Below are 20,816 nucleotides of genomic sequence, written 5' to 3'. Positions count from 1 at the left end.
TTTATCAAAATCTTATTGCTGCGCAGTTTTTGATTCACTCTGTCGTCTAAAACAGCTAAGAAGAAGAAAAACAGAGGGTGAGAGAGAGAACATGGCGATTACAGCATTGTATTTGACAATTGTGCCGCACGCGCTTGCGGTTGCCGCTGCTGTTATGGTATTGGTTTGGTGCATACACTTCAGAGGCGGATTAGCTTGGGATTCTTCAAACAAAAATCACATCTTTAATGTAAGTTTTTAGTCTCCCTTTCTTTTCTTCTTCTCTTTCTTCTTTTACGGTGTGTGTGCGTGTGTGTGCAGGGGCGGAGCGTCCTTTTGCATGGTCCCAAAATTTTTGAAAATTTTTATATATTATATATTTTTAATAATTTTTAATTAAATAATTAAAATAATAATATAACTTTACAAATTTTATTTAATTTTATTCAAAATTTTAAAATATTTTTAATTTTTTAAGTTATTTCACTTATTTTTTTTATCTTATATTATAAAATTATAAAAAAATAAAATTTTTATTTATATTATTATTATTTATTTTTTAATTATATTTTATTTACTCATATATTTTAAATTTCTACAAATTATCAATTATATTTTTATTGATATATAGATTATATTTTTTACTTGTCATAATTTTTTTTGTTACGTGAATTTTATTTTTAATAATTTTAATTTTTAAAATTTAAAAAATTATTGTATATATAATTCTCAAATATAAATTTTAGTGTTGCATTATTGATTGTTGTTTAAAATTTTATTAATATATTATTTTTTATTAATCTTAATTATATAAAAAAAAATTATCTTGAATATTTATTTTTAATGTGTTTTACGTTTTATATTTAGTTAAAAAAAAAATTATTTTGAGTATAAGAAAAAATTATTAATTTTATATATCGTATTGAATTATTTATATTTTATATATCATAATTTAATATTATAAATTTAAATATAATAAAATAAAAATATAAGATATTAATTATATTAATTTTTTAATTATTTATATTGAAAAATTTCGAAATAAAATAGATGATAAATTTTTTATAAATAATTTAATTATTTATATTAAAAAGATATTATTATCATCGAACAATTTTTTTAAAAATATTATTATATATATTTTTTATTTTTTTAATTTATATATTATATAAAATTATTATATATTATAATTTTTTATATTATTAATAATTAAGTTCAATATATTAATTATAAAAATTTTTAATTTTTAATTTTCTGAACTTTTGACCATTTCAATAAAAATTAATTAACTCCGCTCTTGTGTGTGTGTGTGTGTGATGGGAGGGTGTTCTATCAATTTTTTTCCTTTTTTTTTTTAATTTTTATTTGATTTCAACAACTAAGTTATGGCTTCCAGTGGACTTTTGCTTGGTTTCTGGATCTCTGTTTCTCCTCTCGGATTAAATCATTGATGATATTCTTTTGGTTTGGGACTTAGGGTGATTTCATTCACCCAACCCCTGTTCATGTCCAGCAGAAAACTCATGGTCCTTTGGCTGTTTATATTTGAGTTTGACGAATGGAATTAATAATTTATACAGTAGAATACAACTCTACCCCCAGCCTATCATATATCTTTTCCATTATTTAATAGAATCTTAAACTTTAAGCACTAAACTAATGAAGGAGAGTATTGGTTTTGCCTTTTTCCAAATTGGCACTAGGCAAGTTGTTTCATTCTTTAGAATTTCATATTTGATCATCTCTTTTTTGTTGCTATGGGTACTGGATGCCTGTCAATTGTAAATTGACATGGACGCATATCAATTTTCCTGTAAATTATCTTGATCATTGCCAGGCTTTAAAGTCTAACTAAATATATCTTTATTGCCTAGTGAACAATTCTTTGAATGATAGATCTCCATTTGATTCCCCTAGAAAGAAATACTACAACTCAATTTCTGTAATCAACCCTAAACTTGTTTGCTACTTGAAAGGTTCGAATTCATATTCAAAGAGGCTGCTCCGTAAGTATCACTAAACAACTTGGTAGGTTTGTTATTGGGCAATTGAATGGGGGCTGGAGCATGGGCGTAGTTCTAAATTCCCCTTTGTTGTGGCCAAATTTGGTGCTGCGTGGTCAATGTTCATCTCTGCAAAACCATGCATATTGTATTGGTATACTTACCCACGTGTCTATCGTGTGGAAGACCTACCTACCCTTCTTTAAAATTAAATTATTATTATTATTATTATTATTTTGGTTATCTTTTGCCTCCTTTTTGGATTTTCTGTATAAATATCAGAGAACTTTACAAAACATTAATACCCTGCCACGTGGTTTCTGATATTTTCAGAATAAATAATGTCGAGAGGAGCAAGTACGATGGGAGACTTGATATATTCGAATTAAAAACTTATATAAATTTATGATTATGGGTTTAATTATGTCATTAGTGAGGTTTTTATATTTATTATATAGTAGTATTATACATTAAACCGGGTATCCACCTACTCGCTTCGGATTTAACTAATTAATTGAGCCCTCAAATTTATTTGTCACATGATTTCCGTGGATAGGTTTGTTTGTTTCGGACTTATCTAAGCTATCACTCTCTCATGCTTTAGCTCTTTTGCAGTGTCCAAAAGAGGGAGGAGGAAAAGAAGAAAAAACAAATTGAAGATCAATATAGTAGTATTTTCAATTATAATTACTGGCATTCCAAATTTTTCTCATTGTCTGAACATTTAATATTTTGACTGGCTTCTTAACAATGTCTCTTTCATGTTGAATGCACCAGGAATTTTGACATCTAAGTGTTTGTTTCTTCGGTTTCTTTGAATAATATCAATACCCTTATGAACATAATAAGAATCCTAGAATGATTTACCCCTTCTTAACGTAATAAGGAAGCAAAACGGTGAAACATTTCGGGCAGTCCTTAATTATTGCTGCAAATGTGCCTAACCATTTTACTCTTTCTGCAGCTCCATCCTGTATTGATGTTGATTGGCTTCATCATCTTGGGAGGTGAAGGTAATCCAACACACCTTTTCCGTTGATAAAAAAATATATTGCTTCTGAATTTCGTTTTCCCGGATTGAGTAAACTGAACCATGCTCCAAACAACACACAATGCAGCCATTATGAGCTACAAGTCATTGCCTCTGAGTAAGGATGTGAAGAAGTTGATGCATCTTGTGCTCCATGCCATTGCACTAATTCTGGGCATTATTGGTATCTATACGGCATTCAAGTACCATAATGAGAGCTCAATAGTCAATCTCTACAGCTTGCATTCTTGGCTTGGGATGGGAATCATTGTCCTTTATGGCATTCAGGTAATAGAATCACTTCATTCCATTAACTTTTTTAAACCTGTTTTGCTGATCATTTCTTTTCTGGAATTATTGTAAAGTAATAAGCTATACAAGTAGGGGTAGAGCACACATGGGTTTAAATTGGGCTTATTGAAGCCCATATGGAAGAGTTAGGTTGCCGTTGAGCAATTGGGCTTGGTCTGACGAATTATGTGGTGTGGGTCCATTTGCTCATACATAACACTCAATGGATTTTTCGTTTTTGTTTTCTTTTGGATATCACACTCCATGGATTTTTGAGCATGATGAACGCAATTGTTCTCTTTTAGAAAATGATGTTGAAAGGGAAAATGTAATTTGCAGTGGATATATGGCTTTCTCGTCTTCTTCTACCCTGAAGGATCAGCCGGCTTAAGAAGCGAATCGCTTCCTTGGCATGTACTGTTGGGACTGTTTGTATACATCTTGGCCGTTGGCAACGCCTCCCTTGGGTTCCTGGAGAAGCTTACATTCCTTGAGAACTCAGGCCTTGCTAGACATGGTGCTGAGGCATACCTTGTAAACTTCACAGCCGTTGTCACAATATTATATGGAGCCTTCGTAATATTTACAGTTTTAAATCAAAACTTTTACCGCGTTAGGTCTTGGAATTGAGTTCGAAATTAGCTTCGTCGGTATGTACATAGACCTTATTACGACTTCCATCGTAAAAATTGCTTCTCTATTTAGTCTTTATTCCTTTTTAACCAGGCCAAAATATTAACGTAGCACCTTTACAATTTCTTACCATAACCGTAATTAACACACCATAAACATGCTTATCCAATGGCGATCCAACACTAACAAATCGTACTATATTAACATGAAGAAGAAACTCGGGGTAATGATAGTGGGACCCGGATACTGATAGACATTGAAGACTGGAAAGAATAAAGTGGGGTCCTTCACCACAACATTCAACTAAGCCGACAAAAACTTGGCCATTATTTTCATTCCCCCCACCAATTAAGTATGAGATGCTAAGCTAAGAACTTGCTTTACAAGTAATAAAATTGGATTCCTATTGATTTTGATCCCTATATTATGATGTCATACATGACTTCACCTCTACGTGGTTCCAATCCATTATCCATTCCCTCTGGGCCTCTGCAAATTTTCCATCACGATGCTATCCTACAATAAACAGTATAAAGACGATGTTGTTTCCAGGCCTTCCGTCAAATGTATTTGTTAAATTTCAATGGAATCTTAGGACTTGAAATTCAAACCAAGAGCAAAAGGATAAAAGGATGACGAGGTGGTCGCCTGGCCGTGCGCAAATCAAAGGCAATACGACGTTACTTGGATTGGTTACAAAAGGGCTGGCAGAGCAGATCAGTACTACTACACTTTTTGTAAAGTTGCCATTGGATGATTGAAATTGAACTTCGTTCCCTAATCATTTTAGATTTATGCAGCTTTTGAAAAATGAATATTTAAGGCGTAGGACAGGGGAGGTAAGTGAAGCCCAAGGCCCGAGGATGAGACACGAAGCGACTACGAATGCACGCTACACGGAACTCCATCAATCCATTGAAACCCACGCCACGTGGCATCAATCCAAGAGAATCAAAGATCTCCATCCAACGGTCCTTATCTCCAGGAACAACTGGTTGAAACAACAGGACAGGAGGCATAAGCCAATTAGTCAAATCTGGAAATGATATAATTACAAGGTCTTTTCCTTTTTTTATTTATTTATCAAAATCCTATTGCTGCGCAGTTTTTGATTCACTCTGTCGTCTAAAACAGCTAAGGAGAAGAAGAAGAAGAAAAACAGAGCGTGAGACAGAGAGAATATGGCGATTAGAGCATTGCATTTGACGATTGTGCCGCACGCGCTTGCGGTTGCCGCTGCTGTTATGGTATTGGTTTGGTGCATATACTTCAGAGGCGGATTAGCTTGGGCTTCTTCAAACAAAAATCTTATCTTTAATGTAAGTTTTTAGTCTCCCTTTCTTTTCTTCTTCTCTTTCTTCTTTCATGTTGTGTGTGTGTGTGAGGGGAGGGTGTTCTATCAATTTTTTCTTTTTCTTTTTTAATTTTTATTTGATTTTATCAACTTAGTTATGGCTTCCAGTGGAATTTTGCTTGGTTTCTGGGTCTCTGTTTCTCCTCTCGGATTAAATCATTGATGATATTCTTTTGGTTTGGGACTTTGGGTGATTTCATTCACTCAACCCCTGTTCATGTCCATCAGAAAACTCATGGTCCTTTGGCTGTTTGTTATTGAGTTTGACGAATGGAATTAATAATTTATACAGTAGAAATACAACTCTGCCCTCACCCTATCATATATCTTTTCCATTATTTCATAGAATCTTAAACTTTAAGCCCTAAACTAATGAAGGAGAGTATTGGTTTTGCCTTTTTCCAAATTGGCACTAGGCAAGTTGTTTCATTCTTTAGAATTTCATATTTGATCACCCCTTTTTTGCTGCTATGGGTACTGGATGCCTGTCAAATGTGAATTGACACGGCCGCATATCAATTTTCCTGTAAATTATCTTGATCATTGCCAGGCTTTAAAGTCTTCAACTAAATATATGTTTATTGCCTGGTGAACAATTCTTTGAATGATAGAGCTACATTTGATTCCCCTAGAAAGAAATACTACTACTACTCAATTTCTGTAACCAACCCTAAACTTGTTTGCTATTCGAAAGTTTCGAATTCATATTCAAAGAGGCTGCTCCGTAAGTATCACCTAACAACTTGGAAGGTTTGTTATTGGGCAATTGAATGGGGGCTGGAGCATGGGGCTAGTTCTAAATTCCCCTTTGTTGTGGCCAAATTTGGTGCTGCGTCGTCAATGCTCATCTATGCAGAACAGGGGCTGAAACCATACGTATTATATTGGTATACTTACCCCCGTGTCTGTCGTGTAGAAGACCTACCTACCCTTCTTTTATAATTGAATTCTTTTTTTTTTTTTTGGTTATCTTGTGCCTCTTTTTGGCATTTTCTGTATAAATGCCAGAAACTTTTCGAGAACTTTACAGAACATTAATACCCTACCACGTGGTTTCTGATATTTTCAGAATAAATAATGTTGAGAGGAGCAAGAAGGATGAGAGACTTGATATATTCGAATTAAAAACTTATACAAATTTATGATTATGGGTTTAATTATGTCATTAGTGAGGCTTTTATATTTATTATATAGTAGTATTATGCATTAATCCGGGTATCCATCTACTTGCTTTGGATTTAACTAATTAATTGAGCCCTCAAATTTATTTGTCACATGATTTCCGTGGATAGGCTTGTTTGTTTCGGACTTATCTAAGTTATCACTCTCTCATGCTTTAGCTCTTTTGCAGTGTCCAAAAGAGGAAGGAGGAAAAGAAGAAAAAACAAATTGAAGATCAATATAGTAGTATTTTCAATTATAATTACTGGCATTCCAAATTTTTCTCATTGTCTGAACATTTAATATTTTGACTGGCTTCTTAACAATGTCTCTTTCATGTTGAATGCACCAGGAATTTTGACATCTAAGTGTTTGTTTCTTCGGTTTCTTTGAATAATATCAATACCCTTATGAACATAATAAGAATCCTAGAATGATTTACCCCTTCTTAACGTAATAAGGAAGCAAAAAGGTGCAACATTTCGGGCAGTCCTTAATTATTGCTGCAAATGTGCCTAACCATTTTACTCTTTCTGCAGCTCCATCCTGTATTGATGTTGATTGGCTTCATCATCTTGGGAGGTGAAGGTAATCCAACACACCTTTTCCGTTGATAAAAAAATATATTGCTTCTGAATTTCGTTTTCCCGGATTGAGTAAACTGAACCATGCTCCAAACAACACACAATGCAGCCATTATGAGCTACAAGTCATTGCCTCTGAGTAAGGATGTGAAGAAGTTGATACATCTTGTGCTCCATGGCATTGCACTAATTCTGGGCATTATTGGTATCTATACGGCGTTCAAGTACCATAATGAGAGTTCAATAGTCAATCTCTACAGCTTGCATTCTTGGCTTGGGATGGGAATCATTGTCCTTTATGGCATTCAGGTAATAGAATCACCTCATTCCATTAACTTGTTTAAACCTGTTTTGCTTGTCATTTCTTTTCTGGAATTATTATATAGTGATAAGCTATACAAGCAGAGGTAGAGCACACATGGGTTTAAATTGGGCTTATTGAAGCCCAAATGGAAGGGTTAAGCTTAGGTTGCCATTGAGCAATTGGGCTTGGCTCTGACGAATTATGTGGTGTGAGTCCATTTGCTCATTCATAACACTCAATGGATTTTTCTTTTTTGTTTTCGTTTGGATATTACACTCCATGGATTTTTAAGCATGATGAACGCAATTGTTCTCTTTTAGAAAATGATTTTGAAAGGGAAATTGTAATTTTGTAGTGGATATATGGCTTTCTCGTCTTCTTCTACCCTGGAGGATCAGCCGGGTTAAGAAGCGAATCGCTTCCTTGGCACGTACTGTTGGGACTGTTTGTATACATCTTGGCCATTGGCAACGCCTCCATAGGGTTCCTGGAGAAGCTTACATTCCTTGAGAACTCAGGCCTTGCTAAATATGGTGCTGAGGCATACCTTGTAAACTTCACAGCCGTTGTCACAATATTATATGGAGCCTTCGTAATATTTACAGTTTTCGCCAAGGCTCCTTCCGAAGATGACAACAGCTATTCGGCTATATAATTTGATGTTATATCCCTATCTATGTATTGATGAATGGATATATCTATTGTTTGTATTTCTAGACATAAATTTGTGATCAATAATAGTGGCAATTCAATAGACCATTATTATGATTTATTCTCTAAGCATGAGATTTGCATATGTTATATTTGGAAAATTTAAATTAGAATCTTCTCGTGAGATATAATTTAATTTATAATCATATTTTTTCACGCTTACAAAACAAATCTCTTTATTTAACAGTTCATATGATCTAAAATTTAGTATATTTTTCAAATTTTGATGAGCTAAAATAGAAAAAACACGTGTAATTATGATAATAAAAGCTTTGTTGTGATTGTTTCCTAAGGTGAATCTCTATATACAAAAAGGAAATACACATCAGCAGTGACCGCTTACTTAAAATGTCAAACTATAAATGTATGGTAGAAATTTTATTTGCTTCAATATGATAATTTAGAAATTATTGTTACACGTGAATCATGAGAAAATTGAATTTGGGTTAATTGATTTTAATCTGCATGCATGCCTGTTTTCACCTGTGATTACTAATAATAATTGTTCAGCTTAAATCTGTCCACGAACAAGGCTGATAAAAGGAGCGGAGAGTCTCCTACAACTTTTCTTTTTCATTCCGCCATCATTCCATCGTACGGAAGAAAATCAACACAAGTGAAAGAAAACTGATGGAGAGTTCCAAAGGTTCTACAATGGACAAAGGTATAGTTCCACTTATTATAACCCTTCTTTTTTAGGTCAATATTTGCTCCAAAACCCAAAATATAAATATAAAAAAGGAGAGGATGCAGGATTAATTACTTCCCTCTCCCTCCCCTTTAAAAGTATACCTCGGTTTGGATTTTTTTTAAAGCTTGTAGAATTCTGGTACAATGCTTGTTTCTTTGTCTTTTATAGTATATTGTTGTTGGATTTAAATACAAATTTTAAAAAATCTAAACAAAGAAATTCGTTTGGCCAAATGATGTTTAACATCTGTAAGCTTACTCTGGGATTTTCCCTTCTTTAATGTCAGAGCTTCAAAGAATTAATACACAACAACTCGAGTCGAAAATTAACGCTTGGAGAGAAAGAGAAAAGGCAAAAGTAGATCACAAGTAAGTAAATTCATTACATCTAGTCTGAACCCTGTAATAAGGATTGTGGGGGGGAATGAAGTAATTTAGCCTTTTATAACTTAAACAAAACTTATTGAACAGAGCGGATCGAAAGATGGCTGAAACTCAGTCCTGGCAGGAGGAAATGAAAGCATGTAACGAGGCCAAATCAAAAATGATTGAGGTAAAAGCTACTTTATATAACTATTTGAATTCTCTTTCTCCCCAACTTGTTTGCATCAAAAACATAACCAAGTAAATATAAATATATGTCAAAGTTTGTGACATGAAGGTTGTGTATGATGATCAGGTAAGTGCAGAGAAACTGAAGAAACTGAAAATAGAACAACTGAAAAATAAGGAAGCTCAAGTTCAGAAGACGGTAGCAGAGAAAAAGGCATCCATCGAAGCTCAACGTGAGAAAGGGAAAATTGCCATTGATGACAAGGCTGAAAAGTATCGTGCCACTAATACTCTTCCCAAGACCTGTTTTGGTATTTGTAAAAAATTATAACTTCTTTTCAACAAAGACACAGGGGGGGAGTCATTACCCTGCTGGATTGAACTAATTTAAATAAACAGAATAATAATAAATCAAATGAATTGGATCTTTTTAACTTAATACCATTGTGTAGAGCATATGATTAGGCACTGGCTTGTGCTTGTTTGCACGTTTTTAATCAATGGAAAAAAAAGGTATGGACTACGAAGTGTCGCATTCTATTCATATGTGCTGGAATATTATGTTTCGGCAACAGGACTATCACTGGACATATATGATAATAAAATAAAATACTCTTATTTTTTTTAACTTTTACTTATAATTTTATAAGAATTCATTAATTTTCAAAATAAATGATTCATTTCAAACATATAAATAACGTTAACAGATAAATGTAAAATGTTAAAAATACTTTTATTCTTTTGACCTTTTTTAACTATTTTTTTTATGTGAGCTGGCAATGCTCCTGATCGGTCACCCCCCACCCCCGCACTCCCCAAGGAGCACAAATCTGACGCTCCAACTGCGAGAAGAGGTAGGGGATAAGTTATTTTTTAATAGAAAAAAAATAAAAATGAAAATTTATAATCTATATAATGTGATAATTTTGAAAATTAATAAAAGATAAAATTGTTCTTTTAACATTTTCACGTCATCAAACTAACGAAAATATTAACGATTGACTAACGGCTGAATTTATATATTTAATGAAAAATATTTTTGTGAAACGGATTATTTATTTTAAAAATTAATAGATCTATATGAAATTATAACTAAAAGTTAAAGAATTAGGATTTTTTACCCATGATAATACTAACAAATTGTAAAACGTTTTCTTATAACATATTTACATGATATTTATTTGGTTATATCAATCACCATACCTTATTACCAGATTCTATTTACTAAAACATGTTCCTCGCTACTACTTGACAGTGGACTCCGATCTAGCAGTTACAAGTTGCACTTTTCCTTCCAAATAAATGTTTTAATATTTAAAATTTTTAACTTGTTTAATTTTTTTATATTAAAAACATATTTACATTATTACAAAATTTACAAAAAAAATAAATAAAGTGTGGGTCAAGATGAGAAAGCCCAAACGTAGTTTGGGCTTTTCTTCATTGCAAATGGGTTATCGTTGCTAGTATCTTAGTTCCCCTTCACAACTCGCATTGGTATGTGGCAAGAGAATTGCTACGATGAAAAAGAACTGGAGATGGTGCCAAAATATTGGATGACAACGTCAAGAATAGATTTTCAGTGACAGCGATTGATTCGGACAAACTCCGCCTTCTATGGACCACGTGTCCAAGTGAAAACCCAGATTGTGAATCTAACGCTGCAGAATCATTAATTATCAAATAGACAAGGCACGTGGCGGTTGTTTGTTTGATTGTTAAAATCCCTCTCATAACCGCCAAGACACTTTAGCCTCATTCCAACCAAAATTATTTTCCCTAAATCTTTTATTTTACCTTTGAAAATTTCTATTTCATGTAAAAAATAATAAAAAAAGCCTCTCCATATCATACATATCTATTTTGTTTTAACGTTTGTTACTTAAGTTAAAGTTATTTATGATTGAGTCAGCCTCAATTCATTTAAAATTTAAATTCGGATTTTGACTCGATATTACTAAAAAATTTAAATTTATTATTAAATACTAAAAAACTATATATTAGATTAAGTATTTTTAAATATATTCTAAAATTAAAATTAAATAAAATATTTTATTAATAAAATAGATTCAAGACTAAAATATATGTCTAACTTTTGACTCGGTTGGATCAAGCCTATGAACCTAACAGGGAACCCGACACATGAAACCTTTTACCTTAAATTTCTTAAAGGATACAACATAGCTATTAATTGAAGAGTTATAGGGAACATTTATTTAATTTAAAGGAATCAAGAATATGATGTGATTAAAGAACAATTGTGTAATAGGATAATAATTTTAGGACTAAGGGGGGGGGGGGGGGGGAGTTGAGTGTAAAACTTAATTCAATTAGTGTTTACTCTTTCAAAGGCTAACTCAATTAGTTCATGTACTAAGATAAATAATAACCATCATTTTCATCAATCATTACAAAATAAAAATGTCTTATGTTACTGACAACTAGGCTAAGTTGCATAACAGTTGTAATTTATTGCAACTAAAACGTTAATTGCTTTATACAAGGAACAAAAAGATTTGCAATTTAAATACAATGTTAATAAATTGACATTTGACAAGGATACTCAAAAGTTTTTCTGCCGCTCTAGATAAGGCATTGCAGTGCACGGTGGCCACGAATAGCCATTGGGTGCTTTCGTGGATTGCCCACAAAGACATTGCAATCACACACTTCTTGGAAATTGCCTTTTTGTGGGGATCCGATCTTGCCTTGTTCATGCTCATAGACCTATGGCTATAGCCTTAAGATAACTTAGGCATCTTGTTGGTTGGAAAGTCCGCCGTGTAGCTGACATGACAACCCATGCTTTTTTGCGATAAGGAAATCCAATTTCACAAGCTATACCAAAGCTATAATCTGAATATAAGCCCCTGTTTAGACTTATCAAGTTATAAAAAAGTGATCAAGCCAAACATAATGGAGATATTTGAAGGGTAGAGGAATAGGAGAAAAAGCAAATGTAAGCTCAAAACTTAGTCTAATAGATATTGCAGAACTCATCAAACTTGAAGCTTTTAAACCCTTTAATTATTTACTTTGAATGGATCTACAGTTAATTAAATTTTCAATAATATGATTATGCATATTATATTACTAGTAGGTCCATCGAGAAATCATTCATATGGATGCTAAAAGCAAGAGGTGCCTATGCCCATTTCTATCGGTTTATCACAACATTCTACACTATACAATATAATTAATTAAATTTGTGTATGCCATTGTTGTATGCTGGCAATTGGCAACTTGGATTTACAATATTGTAATTTGCGGTTTCTCTCGTTGCAACGCTTAATCAAATTCCAGCAAACAATAAAAAAAAATTGTGTAACTTTCTTTCGGCACGACAACTACAAGGGAAATTGTCATCATGTCGTAGCGTAGACGAAAGCTTCCAGATACTATTAATTTTAGGAAGAAAACATCAGAGAAATATTCCACTCTGAGAAAAATAAGAGGCAGAACCTACAGCTGACAAGTAACTACTGCAGCAACTTACCCAGGTGGGCAGCTTGTTTCAATGATTTCATATTCTAGGTTTACATGACAAAATTAAATCACTTTAACTATAATTCAAAACTTGCCTTTAAGGGTCTAGAAATGGAAGATTAACAAAAGCTTTGGAAAAGTACATCAACTGATTTGAGAGTTGGACAAGTTAAAAGGAAAAATTAAATTTGTTGTGGTAATTTATATAATTCCATCCATAAGAAATACGATATTCTCGAATTCTTGTTAATAATTTAAGTTTTTATCACATCCATATATATATATATATATAAAAACATCATAAAAAAGTCAGATGAACAAAGATTTTTAAAAACACATTATACTATTATTTTATTTTAAATTATAATATTATATATCCAGCCAGATATCATTATGAATTGTTGAGCTTCATGTTAATAACTTGCTATACAAGTTATATTTTTTAATTTTGGTAGTGAACGGAAGAGAAACTTCCAGTAATTCATCACCTCAAAGCTTCTATCTTAATGCAAGGAATTTTGAGCATAATACAATTTGATATTGCAAAGTATTTGGAAACCATCTTGTTTTTTCATAAAAGAAAAAAAAAAAACCCAAAGTCAAATACCCATATCCATCAAACTATTTGATCAACCACTTTCTGGTTTTTATGCCGTGAGATTTAGTGCTCTTACAATGTTTCACAACTTATATTTACAGTCAAGAAAAGAAGGTTGCTTTCTCAATCAAGAAAAAGAGTTTCAGTATCTTGGGGCACAAAGAAATGTTTTAATTAGCCATAAATGCATTTTTTTTTGTAGTATGCACTGAAATTTCCCTCTTTATCATGACGACATCTGTGACTATGTTGGCATCTGCCACAAAAAGAATGTTTTCGCTGTGGCCCTCATTTCATCCACGGACCAAAGCTAAAATAAATTCGTTGAACATTTCAATTGCTTTAAGATAAAATAAATGCCAAAAGTTATAACAAAAAGGAAGCACAAAATAAATTTACAGTGTATTAAAGTTTAAATACGTTTCGTAAAATAGTAATTATTAATTTGTGTATTGATACGGGGAAGAAAATCTCTTCGCTTGGCTTGTTTTTGGCAGAAGATTAGGAAAACCCCTTTTTAAGGCCAACAGATTAGAAAAACCTTTGCGGCCTTTTTCTAAAGTGGGATACGTCCTCTTTGTTTATTCTCCTTTAAGGAGCGTGCTGTTTACGCCGTTTTGTTGTTGGCTGAGGCGTTCCCTTCTCCAATATCTTTCGGCGTGCCTGCGTTTTCAAGAAGATTTGCTCGTTGGGGTTAAGTCTCTTATTGTGAATACACTTGGTAGTTTCGGTTGGCCCACAAAGATACCGTCTCCACCACAAAATCGAAGAAAGAATGCACGAGAAGAATCTGAGGACATAAACGTAATCTGGCGAATGAATCTGTTGAGGCAAGATGCAACAAATTGCTCCAAAAATACTTAATATTCTACATATTACAAATGATAGAATCTTTATTCTTTTTCTTTTCTTGGAATATTTGAATTTCAAAACGTTTTATTTGGTTGAGAATGTCAAATTATTTTGAAAAACTATTATTGATTTCATCCCTTTTATCTCAACATGTTTAGTCTCGTTAAAATAGTAATAATTTAATGATTTGATTGTTTAATTTATCCATAAATTGATAAATTTTCACCTCTTAAATGTATGGAATAAGGTGCACAAATATTTGAAGTAAAAGTGATCAAATAAGTTGGCTCAATGATGGAATTTTCTAATAAAAAATCTTCAATATTGCTAACAAGAAACGAAAATATCTATTACTTTCATATCAAGTTGACACGTAGGCTATTAAAGAAATTTAAAATCATGTTTGTTCACGTATATTTTTTACTAATAAATTTTCATATATCTTATTACCAAATTTAAAGACATTAAAATTTAATTATAAATTAACTTCAATATACATAATCATATATTTAAGAAAAATACATTAATCATCTTAGATATCCATTATTCTTTAGACAATGAAAAAAAAATAGAAAAAAATACGCATCCTTGATTATTGCAGAATTCAACTTCATAGTGTCCTTAAGTCAATTAAGACGTTTTAGCAAACATCTCCAGTAAAATGATAGCGACACAAATTGTTGGAAACACACTAAAATCATAAAAATCCTAAACCACTAGGACTTGATAAATGTTGGGTTCGTTCTTGACAAACTCAAAACTTGAAGGCTGAAATCCGTTGAGATTTTAACCCCACATATCTTTCAGTTAAAAACCCAACAACAAAATATGTTATCTTGATAAGTTTATTTTTGGCTAAAATTTTGACATTTCAATCAAATGAACAGAGAAAACCAGAAACATATGAATTTTTTTTCTTGTCTGCCTACATTTTTCTTGCTAATTTTGGGTGTTTGGAAAAGATATCTGAAAGTCTGAGTCACTCTCAGCCAACGCATAATAGACCATTGGTACCCACCATCCAGCTCAGCTCAGTCATTGGCGAAGCTATAGTTACAGTCTCCCCCAACCCCAACTATAATATTTCAACTAACCCTCTCTCCTCTTAATTCTCTCTCTCTCTATTTCTGTTTCCAAGCTTAATTCAACTCGCCCTGTTTTTAATTTTTAGTATCTTTGTCAGCAAAAACACATGGCAGAGGAAGAACCCAAGAAGGTTGAAACCGAAACACCATCGGAGCCTCCCCCGCCCGCTCCCGAACCCGCCGAAGCCCCACAAGACGTTGCCGAGGAGAAAACTGTAATTCCACCTCCTCCTACCGAAGAAAAGCCAGCTGAGTCTAAAGAAGTTGCAGCAGCAGTCGAAAGTATATCCCTTCTTTTCCCTTTTCAGTTTTTGCGCTACCGCTTTTTACTTCTTTTTATTTGTTTCTCTTTGGTTTCATCAGCCTTTTTTTTTTTTTAAACTCAATATAAAATTCTTATAATTAGTATTTGTGTACTTTTTAATTTTGATATTAATTAATTTAATTATGGCAGAGGCGGCGGAATCGACTGAGGAGAAAAGCACGGAGGGTTCTGTTAATCGAGGTTATTTCTCAATCTTACGTTTGTTTAACTCTTAGTTTTGATTAATTAGGACCCTGTAATTGTAATTGATTTGTTTAATTGAATTTTCTTTTTTTTCGGTTTGTCCAGATGCTGTGCTTGCTAGAGTTGAAACACAGAAGCGAGTTTCACTAATCAAAGCTTGGGAAGAGAGTGAAAAAAGCAAAGCTGAGAACAAGTAAGAACTCTAGTCACTCAACTCTTCGTTTTAACTTTCATTTTCTTTGCAAGTTTTAGGAAAATTCATATGAATTTGTGTATAACTTGCAATAAAACTAAGCGTTTTACTGCTTTTGGTTTAGACTTTGTGGCTGCGATGGCTTTAGAATTTTTGGGTCTTCTACTTAATTTAGTTAGGATTTTATATTTTATGTTACTGAGCTTGAGCTGATCGAAATGGATGAGCAGGGCTTATAAAAAGCTTTCTTCTATTGCGGCTTGGGAGAATAGCAGGAAAGCAGCTCTGGAGGCTGAGCTGAAGAAGATTGAGGTATTAATTCTGTTCTTCAAAAGTCAGTTTGTGATGTAATCCGAGGAAAGAATAATGATCGATAACGTGACTCTTAAATTTTACATGAGCAGGAAAAATTAGAGAAGCAGAAGGCCGAGTATGTCGAAAAAATGAAAAACAAGGTGGCCTTAATCCACAAGGAAGCAGAAGAGAAGAAGGCAATCGTTGAAGCCAAGCGTGGGGAAGATCTTCTCAAGGCAGAAGAGACAGCTGCAAAGTTCCGTGCCAAAGGAACTACTCCCAAGAAGGTCCTGAGTTGTTTTTGAGGATAAAACTCCTTTAAAAGTTCTGGATTAGAAAAAGTATGTCATTTCCCATTTTGTGTATATTTTTTTAAGAGATTATTTGTTAATTTTAGATATGTTTGTTTGGTTTATATGGTGAAGAATTGGCCATTGTTCATTGTTTTGTGTGTGTATCCGTATGTATTTGCGTGTGTATACATGCCATTTGGTGAAAATTACTTATTAAATTTGTGGGAACCATGTTTGATGTAATAATGTTGACTCATGAAGATTATAGAATGAAGTGGGCAATCTTAGAGCATTATTTTAAGCTTTATATTGTTCTTGCATAGCTGAAAAGTCCACAAAGTGCAATATTCCAGCTTTTGGATTAGTTCAGCTCAGACAAATTGCTCCGCGGCAACTCCTAGTGGAATAAAGAAGATTAACCTGCAGGCGCTAAGTAGAAGTGGCATATTATATTTTTTTTTAAATTGAGAAAAAAAATTCGAATTTTATTTTTTAAATAAAAAAATTATAAATCAATTAATGAGTCAAATATTTGAGTGCAAGTCACATATTATATTTGAAACTAAGATGCTATTATGTTAAATAGAAAAAAATATGCTAAGCCTGAGAGAAACTGCCAAGGCCAGAATTAAATAAGAGCATATAGCTTTACGTTCTATTCTTTGAACAGAGCATCCCTAACAGAGCAATTTTTGAAGCACACAGCCATCTCCTTGTATGCTGAAACCTAGTGAACAAAACCATTTTCAGTGATTGAGTACTGATTGGTAGACAAAAAAACCCGACATTCTCATTCGCTACGCGGTTCCTATTTAGGCATTTTTGACTTTTGAGAAGTTGTGGGGAAGGCAGACTATGAATAAAGCAACCTGCTATATCCAAGTTTTAACCTCCTCCTAGCCGTATCTTCCCAAAGATCTAAAACAGAATTACAGATGGCGCCTATATAAAAGAGCTCAGACATCCAGAAGTAATAAAGAAAGTGATGAATTTCAACAAGAAAATTTCTGGGATTGTTGAACACAATGAGCACAGAGGAAAAATTGGGAGTGAAATACAAACAGACCAAAGAGTTGGAAAATTGGCATCAAAAGCTCAACCGTTATATTTCTATTAACGTTTTTATACTTCTAGAAATTGAGTGAAGGCCTCAGATTCCGCCTTGGAAAACCAAAAATCAAAATCAAAGTCAGCTGAGCACAGAAAACCCAGCAACGGTACAAACAAACTCGGCTGATAGGCCTTACTAGAAAACCCAAAACGACAGCACTACAGTGCGTACAAAGAGACCAACACGGGGACAAATTGACACAACCTAAACGACACAAAGTAATGTCGTAAAACCAAACTAATGAGCTACTAAATGAAATGACAAAGAAACCGGCGTTTAACAAATGAACTTGGTAAAGGCAAAAACTACATTAGTTTTAGCCTTCATAACTGGCATCTTCAACCTTCAAAATACTGTTAACTCGCGCCATTGCTGTCTGCTACTTCAACACCAGACAAAAGATTATTTCTTCAACAGAAAGCACCACTAGCTTCAGAATTTCTCTTCTAGTGGTAGGGAAGACTGGAAAAAGGCCTTTCAATCGCATTGAAGGTCTAGAAAGGTTGAAAAATTATCTGTTTGGTCTTGTAAATATCCCATGCCAGCACCAGGAGGTATATCTAACAGCAGCTTCAGTGCTGTATCTGAAGAATCTAAAATTTCATTGGAGCTGATTGAGTCTGAAGAAGCTATCGTGTCTAACCTGGCCTATAGCAATCAGTTTGTTCAGGGGTTGTGTCAGAGCCACAGGAAATGCTGGATCTTTCTTCACATGTAATGCACGAACTTGATTCAAGTTTTGTCCATGAAGATGTTTGAGACATAGGGGTTTCACTTGCTTCTTCTTTCTTAGGAAGCTTTGCAATGTTCCGGAATTTTTCTCCGACATCAGAATTCCATAACTTGAGAAAGATGTCACAGTCAGTTTTACTTGTGGATGAGGAACGCAGCATTGATGATTCTATTGACAAGCGGGCCTCACCCTCAAGCCTGAAGCTTTCACATTGCACGGTATGGCGGGTTGAAGGTAACTCAGATTTTAGAGTGCTTGGTTCACAGTCGGAAGGGGACAGGGAGGTCTGCAGTATATTGCCGGTGGAAAGGAGGCGCTTCTTAAGATGGGTGTTCCAGAAGTTCTTGATCTCATTGTCTGTTCTTCCTGGCAGATGAGATGCTATAGCAGCCCACCTGGAATTTGGTAGATTCAGTACATTTAGTCATTTTAGTCTTCTTTTGAGTTGAGAGAAGTTTTAAAATATATCTGTTCAGCATTGAAATTATGCTCATAGGGAGTTATAATCTCAAATATGAAGTTCAGCAATATTCTTTATATGAGAATGGTAGTTATTTAACAGGAATGTATGGGCTAAGGAAAAGTTCCCCTGAGTCAGTTTGTCAATGACAGTCATTAGCATAACTATTGACAGGGGAAATGCTCTCCGAGTCTCCAAGAACAGGGAGGAACACCTTAGCTTTTACCATTATGACAAGTTTTTTGTGAGAAAGAACAAGCTTGCTTGTTCAAAAGATTCCAGTTCACAACAAGCAGCAGAAACCAGCTATAAATGTTACCACTTTACTACGACCATGTTTGTAGACAAATCAAACTAGCTCTTCTTAATCTATTCACAGCAAAATGCTAAATCATACTTTTCTTATGAAGGACTTCAGTGTTCATAATTATGTATCGCAGAACGGTTTGTGCTTTTAGATCCTAAAAAACTCAAGGAACTCTGCACTTAACAAGGATGGAAACTATTTCGTCATCTTCTTGAAGCTTGCGTCACCGATGAAGTGAATCAACACCAACATAAAGAAAATAACAAAAAGACAAAAGCAATGACTCATTTGCAATACCTGTTACCGAGCATGCCATGAAGCCTGATTATACAAGCTTCCTCTTCAGAAGAAAACGGACCTCGTTTGATGTCAGGGCGAAGATAATTTGTCCACCGAAGGCGACAGCTCTTTCCACATCGACGCAAACCTTGTCAAATCCATTAACTGATTTTAAAATTTCATCGCACTCAAATGTCCAAGCTCTCAATAATCCATTTCAGAGCTTTTCAAAAGAATTCAATGAAAAATTTTCAAGTAAGGATCTGGGAAACCTCATACGAGGAATAAGAACCTATATTAGCCTTGATTTAGTCAAATAAAGATAAAGGTCCAATAAAACTCCATAAAAGGAGGTGTTTCAGCGCTTGCCAGTGATACTTGGATCATTGGCCTTTATAAAAATGGATTCCAGTGGCGGTTTAGAGCAATTGGAGTCCACTTACTGACGTTAATTAGAAGTGTGCCACTAACACACGTGCTTTGATAGACAGCATTGATCAAACTTCAAAGAAAAGCCCCACATAATTTATAGCTTGAAGATGCAGCCAAACAATTATCAATAGAAAAAGCCAACAAGGAAACTGGAAGTTCATGATAATTAAGGAAAAAAGACAGAAATAGTTTCCTTAGAGAGAAATCCCTTTCTCTCGCTCTTTCTATGAGACCGCCAACAGAGAAAACTGTGTCATTGACTCGTTCAAGCATCAGCAGGGACCAAAACAGCCAATTTTCCCACTCTCCCTTAGCGATATCATACGAAACTGGCTTCTCTCTCTCTCTCTCAAGAAAGAAGAAGAACCAAGAATGGAAAGAAACCTGCAAGCATTGGGAGGGTACGCCAGCAATCATGCCCATGTTTCTTGATGTAATGAACCAACAATTTGTCTTCCTCAGGAGTCCATGCCCCTTTCTTCATTCCTTCCTTGTCACAGGAAGGTGTTCTTCCCATCTTCTTCGCTTCTTCATTCACATAAAGAGTACCCAGATCAGCTTTAGGAATCAAGAACAATTAAATGAGAGAGAGAAAAAGAGAAAAGTGAAAAAAGAATCAATAAATAAAATTGAACAATGAAACCTGGTGTCAATAAAGAGATCAATGTAGCAGTCAAGGACTCCGTATCAGTGGTCTTACTTCTGAATTAATTTATGTTTGTACTTTCCTTTAAAGTGCATGCAACTGCAAGAGGATTCATCAAAATTAATGAAGGAAATAGAGTGAATAGAACCTAAAATGCCATGGAAAGAGCATCATTAATAAGAGCCAGCTTGAACAGATTTTGACATTTTGTAGAGAATGAAAGAGCCTTGAGTCTGGTGAGAAAAGA

At 33.9% G+C, this 20,816-nt stretch overlaps 4 protein-coding genes and 1 pseudogene across 6 annotated transcripts; 4 read left to right on the top strand and 1 right to left on the bottom strand.

Annotated features, from left to right (window-relative positions):
* On the top strand, positions 1-4,025 carry LOC148763810 (transmembrane ascorbate ferrireductase 1-like). Of its 2 annotated transcripts, none has more exons than XM_088804151.1 (4): positions 1-229; positions 2,947-2,995; positions 3,101-3,300; positions 3,643-4,025. In XM_088804151.1, the coding sequence occupies exons 1-4, from the start codon at positions 92-94 to the stop codon at positions 3,931-3,933; spliced, it is 678 nt and encodes a 225-aa protein (XP_088660277.1). In that variant the 5' UTR covers positions 1-91; the 3' UTR covers positions 3,934-4,025. The 2 variants fall into 2 exon arrangements, with proteins under 2 accessions (XP_088660277.1, XP_088660278.1); XM_088804152.1 differs by having other exon boundaries at positions 2-229; positions 2,598-2,995.
* Positions 4,026-4,773: 748 nt separating this feature from the next.
* Positions 4,774-8,111, top strand: LOC18605557 (transmembrane ascorbate ferrireductase 1). Its single transcript, XM_007038615.3, has 5 exons — positions 4,774-4,994; positions 5,071-5,255; positions 6,991-7,039; positions 7,145-7,344; positions 7,695-8,111. The coding sequence occupies exons 2-5, from the start codon at positions 5,118-5,120 to the stop codon at positions 7,992-7,994; spliced, it is 687 nt and encodes a 228-aa protein (XP_007038677.3). The 5' UTR covers positions 4,774-4,994; positions 5,071-5,117; the 3' UTR covers positions 7,995-8,111.
* Positions 8,112-8,238: 127 nt separating this feature from the next.
* On the top strand, positions 8,239-9,726 carry LOC108661368 (remorin-like). Its single transcript, XM_018117593.2, has 4 exons — positions 8,239-8,714; positions 9,028-9,109; positions 9,212-9,293; positions 9,420-9,726. Exons 1-4 carry the CDS (start codon positions 8,681-8,683, stop codon positions 9,621-9,623), a joined length of 402 nt encoding a protein of 133 aa, XP_017973082.1. The 5' UTR covers positions 8,239-8,680; the 3' UTR covers positions 9,624-9,726.
* A 5,535-nt stretch (positions 9,727-15,261) lies between these two features.
* On the top strand, positions 15,262-16,896 carry LOC18605555 (remorin 1.4-like). The gene is made up of 5 exons (XM_018117575.2): positions 15,262-15,595; positions 15,768-15,818; positions 15,927-16,014; positions 16,245-16,326; positions 16,419-16,896. The coding sequence occupies exons 1-5, from the start codon at positions 15,421-15,423 to the stop codon at positions 16,611-16,613; spliced, it is 591 nt and encodes a 196-aa protein (XP_017973064.2). The 5' UTR covers positions 15,262-15,420; the 3' UTR covers positions 16,614-16,896.
* A 795-nt stretch (positions 16,897-17,691) lies between these two features.
* LOC108660456 (transcription factor MYB17-like) lies at positions 17,692-20,663 on the bottom strand (annotated as a pseudogene). Its single transcript, XR_016025201.1, has 4 exons — positions 20,567-20,663; positions 20,308-20,451; positions 19,510-19,639; positions 17,692-18,840 (listed from the first exon to the last, which is right to left on the bottom strand). The product of XR_016025201.1 is annotated as a transcription factor MYB17-like (transcript).
* Between the last annotated feature and the right edge of the window lie 153 nt (positions 20,664-20,816).

Source organism: Theobroma cacao, chromosome 3, assembly GCF_053813885.1.
Source record: "Theobroma cacao isolate CCN51 chromosome 3, ASM5381388v1, whole genome shotgun sequence".
NCBI lineage: Eukaryota > Viridiplantae > Streptophyta > Magnoliopsida > Malvales > Malvaceae > Theobroma > Theobroma cacao.
Note: the sequence above shows the minus strand (reverse complement) of the source record. Positions and strands in the feature narration are given on the sequence as shown.

What these genes read in the sequence shown, in the direction of transcription:
- LOC148763810 (XM_088804151.1), top strand. Translation starts at nt 92, where the DNA reads ATGGCGATTACAGCATTGTATTTGACAATTGTGCCGCACGCGCTTGCG. An exon ending in CATCATCTTGGGAGGTGAAG is followed by an intron (nt 2,996 to 3,100) that starts GTAATCCAACAC and finishes CACACAATGCAG; the next exon opens with CCATTATGAGCTACAAGTCA. An exon ending in TTGTCCTTTATGGCATTCAG is followed by an intron (nt 3,301 to 3,642) that starts GTAATAGAATCA and finishes TGTAATTTGCAG; the next exon opens with TGGATATATGGCTTTCTCGT.
- LOC18605557 (XM_007038615.3), top strand. Translation starts at nt 5,118, where the DNA reads ATGGCGATTAGAGCATTGCATTTGACGATTGTGCCGCACGCGCTTGCG. An exon ending in CATCATCTTGGGAGGTGAAG is followed by an intron (nt 7,040 to 7,144) that starts GTAATCCAACAC and finishes CACACAATGCAG; the next exon opens with CCATTATGAGCTACAAGTCA. An exon ending in TTGTCCTTTATGGCATTCAG is followed by an intron (nt 7,345 to 7,694) that starts GTAATAGAATCA and finishes GTAATTTTGTAG; the next exon opens with TGGATATATGGCTTTCTCGT.
- LOC108661368 (XM_018117593.2), top strand. Translation starts at nt 8,681, where the DNA reads ATGGAGAGTTCCAAAGGTTCTACAATGGACAAAG. An exon ending in AAGGCAAAAGTAGATCACAA is followed by an intron (nt 9,110 to 9,211) that starts GTAAGTAAATTC and finishes CTTATTGAACAG; the next exon opens with AGCGGATCGAAAGATGGCTG. An exon ending in CCAAATCAAAAATGATTGAG is followed by an intron (nt 9,294 to 9,419) that starts GTAAAAGCTACT and finishes TATGATGATCAG; the next exon opens with GTAAGTGCAGAGAAACTGAA.
- LOC18605555 (XM_018117575.2), top strand. Translation starts at nt 15,421, where the DNA reads ATGGCAGAGGAAGAACCCAAGAAGGTTGAAACCGAAACACCATCGGAG. An exon ending in AGTTGCAGCAGCAGTCGAAA is followed by an intron (nt 15,596 to 15,767) that starts GTATATCCCTTC and finishes TAATTATGGCAG; the next exon opens with AGGCGGCGGAATCGACTGAG. An exon ending in AAAAGCAAAGCTGAGAACAA is followed by an intron (nt 16,015 to 16,244) that starts GTAAGAACTCTA and finishes ATGGATGAGCAG; the next exon opens with GGCTTATAAAAAGCTTTCTT.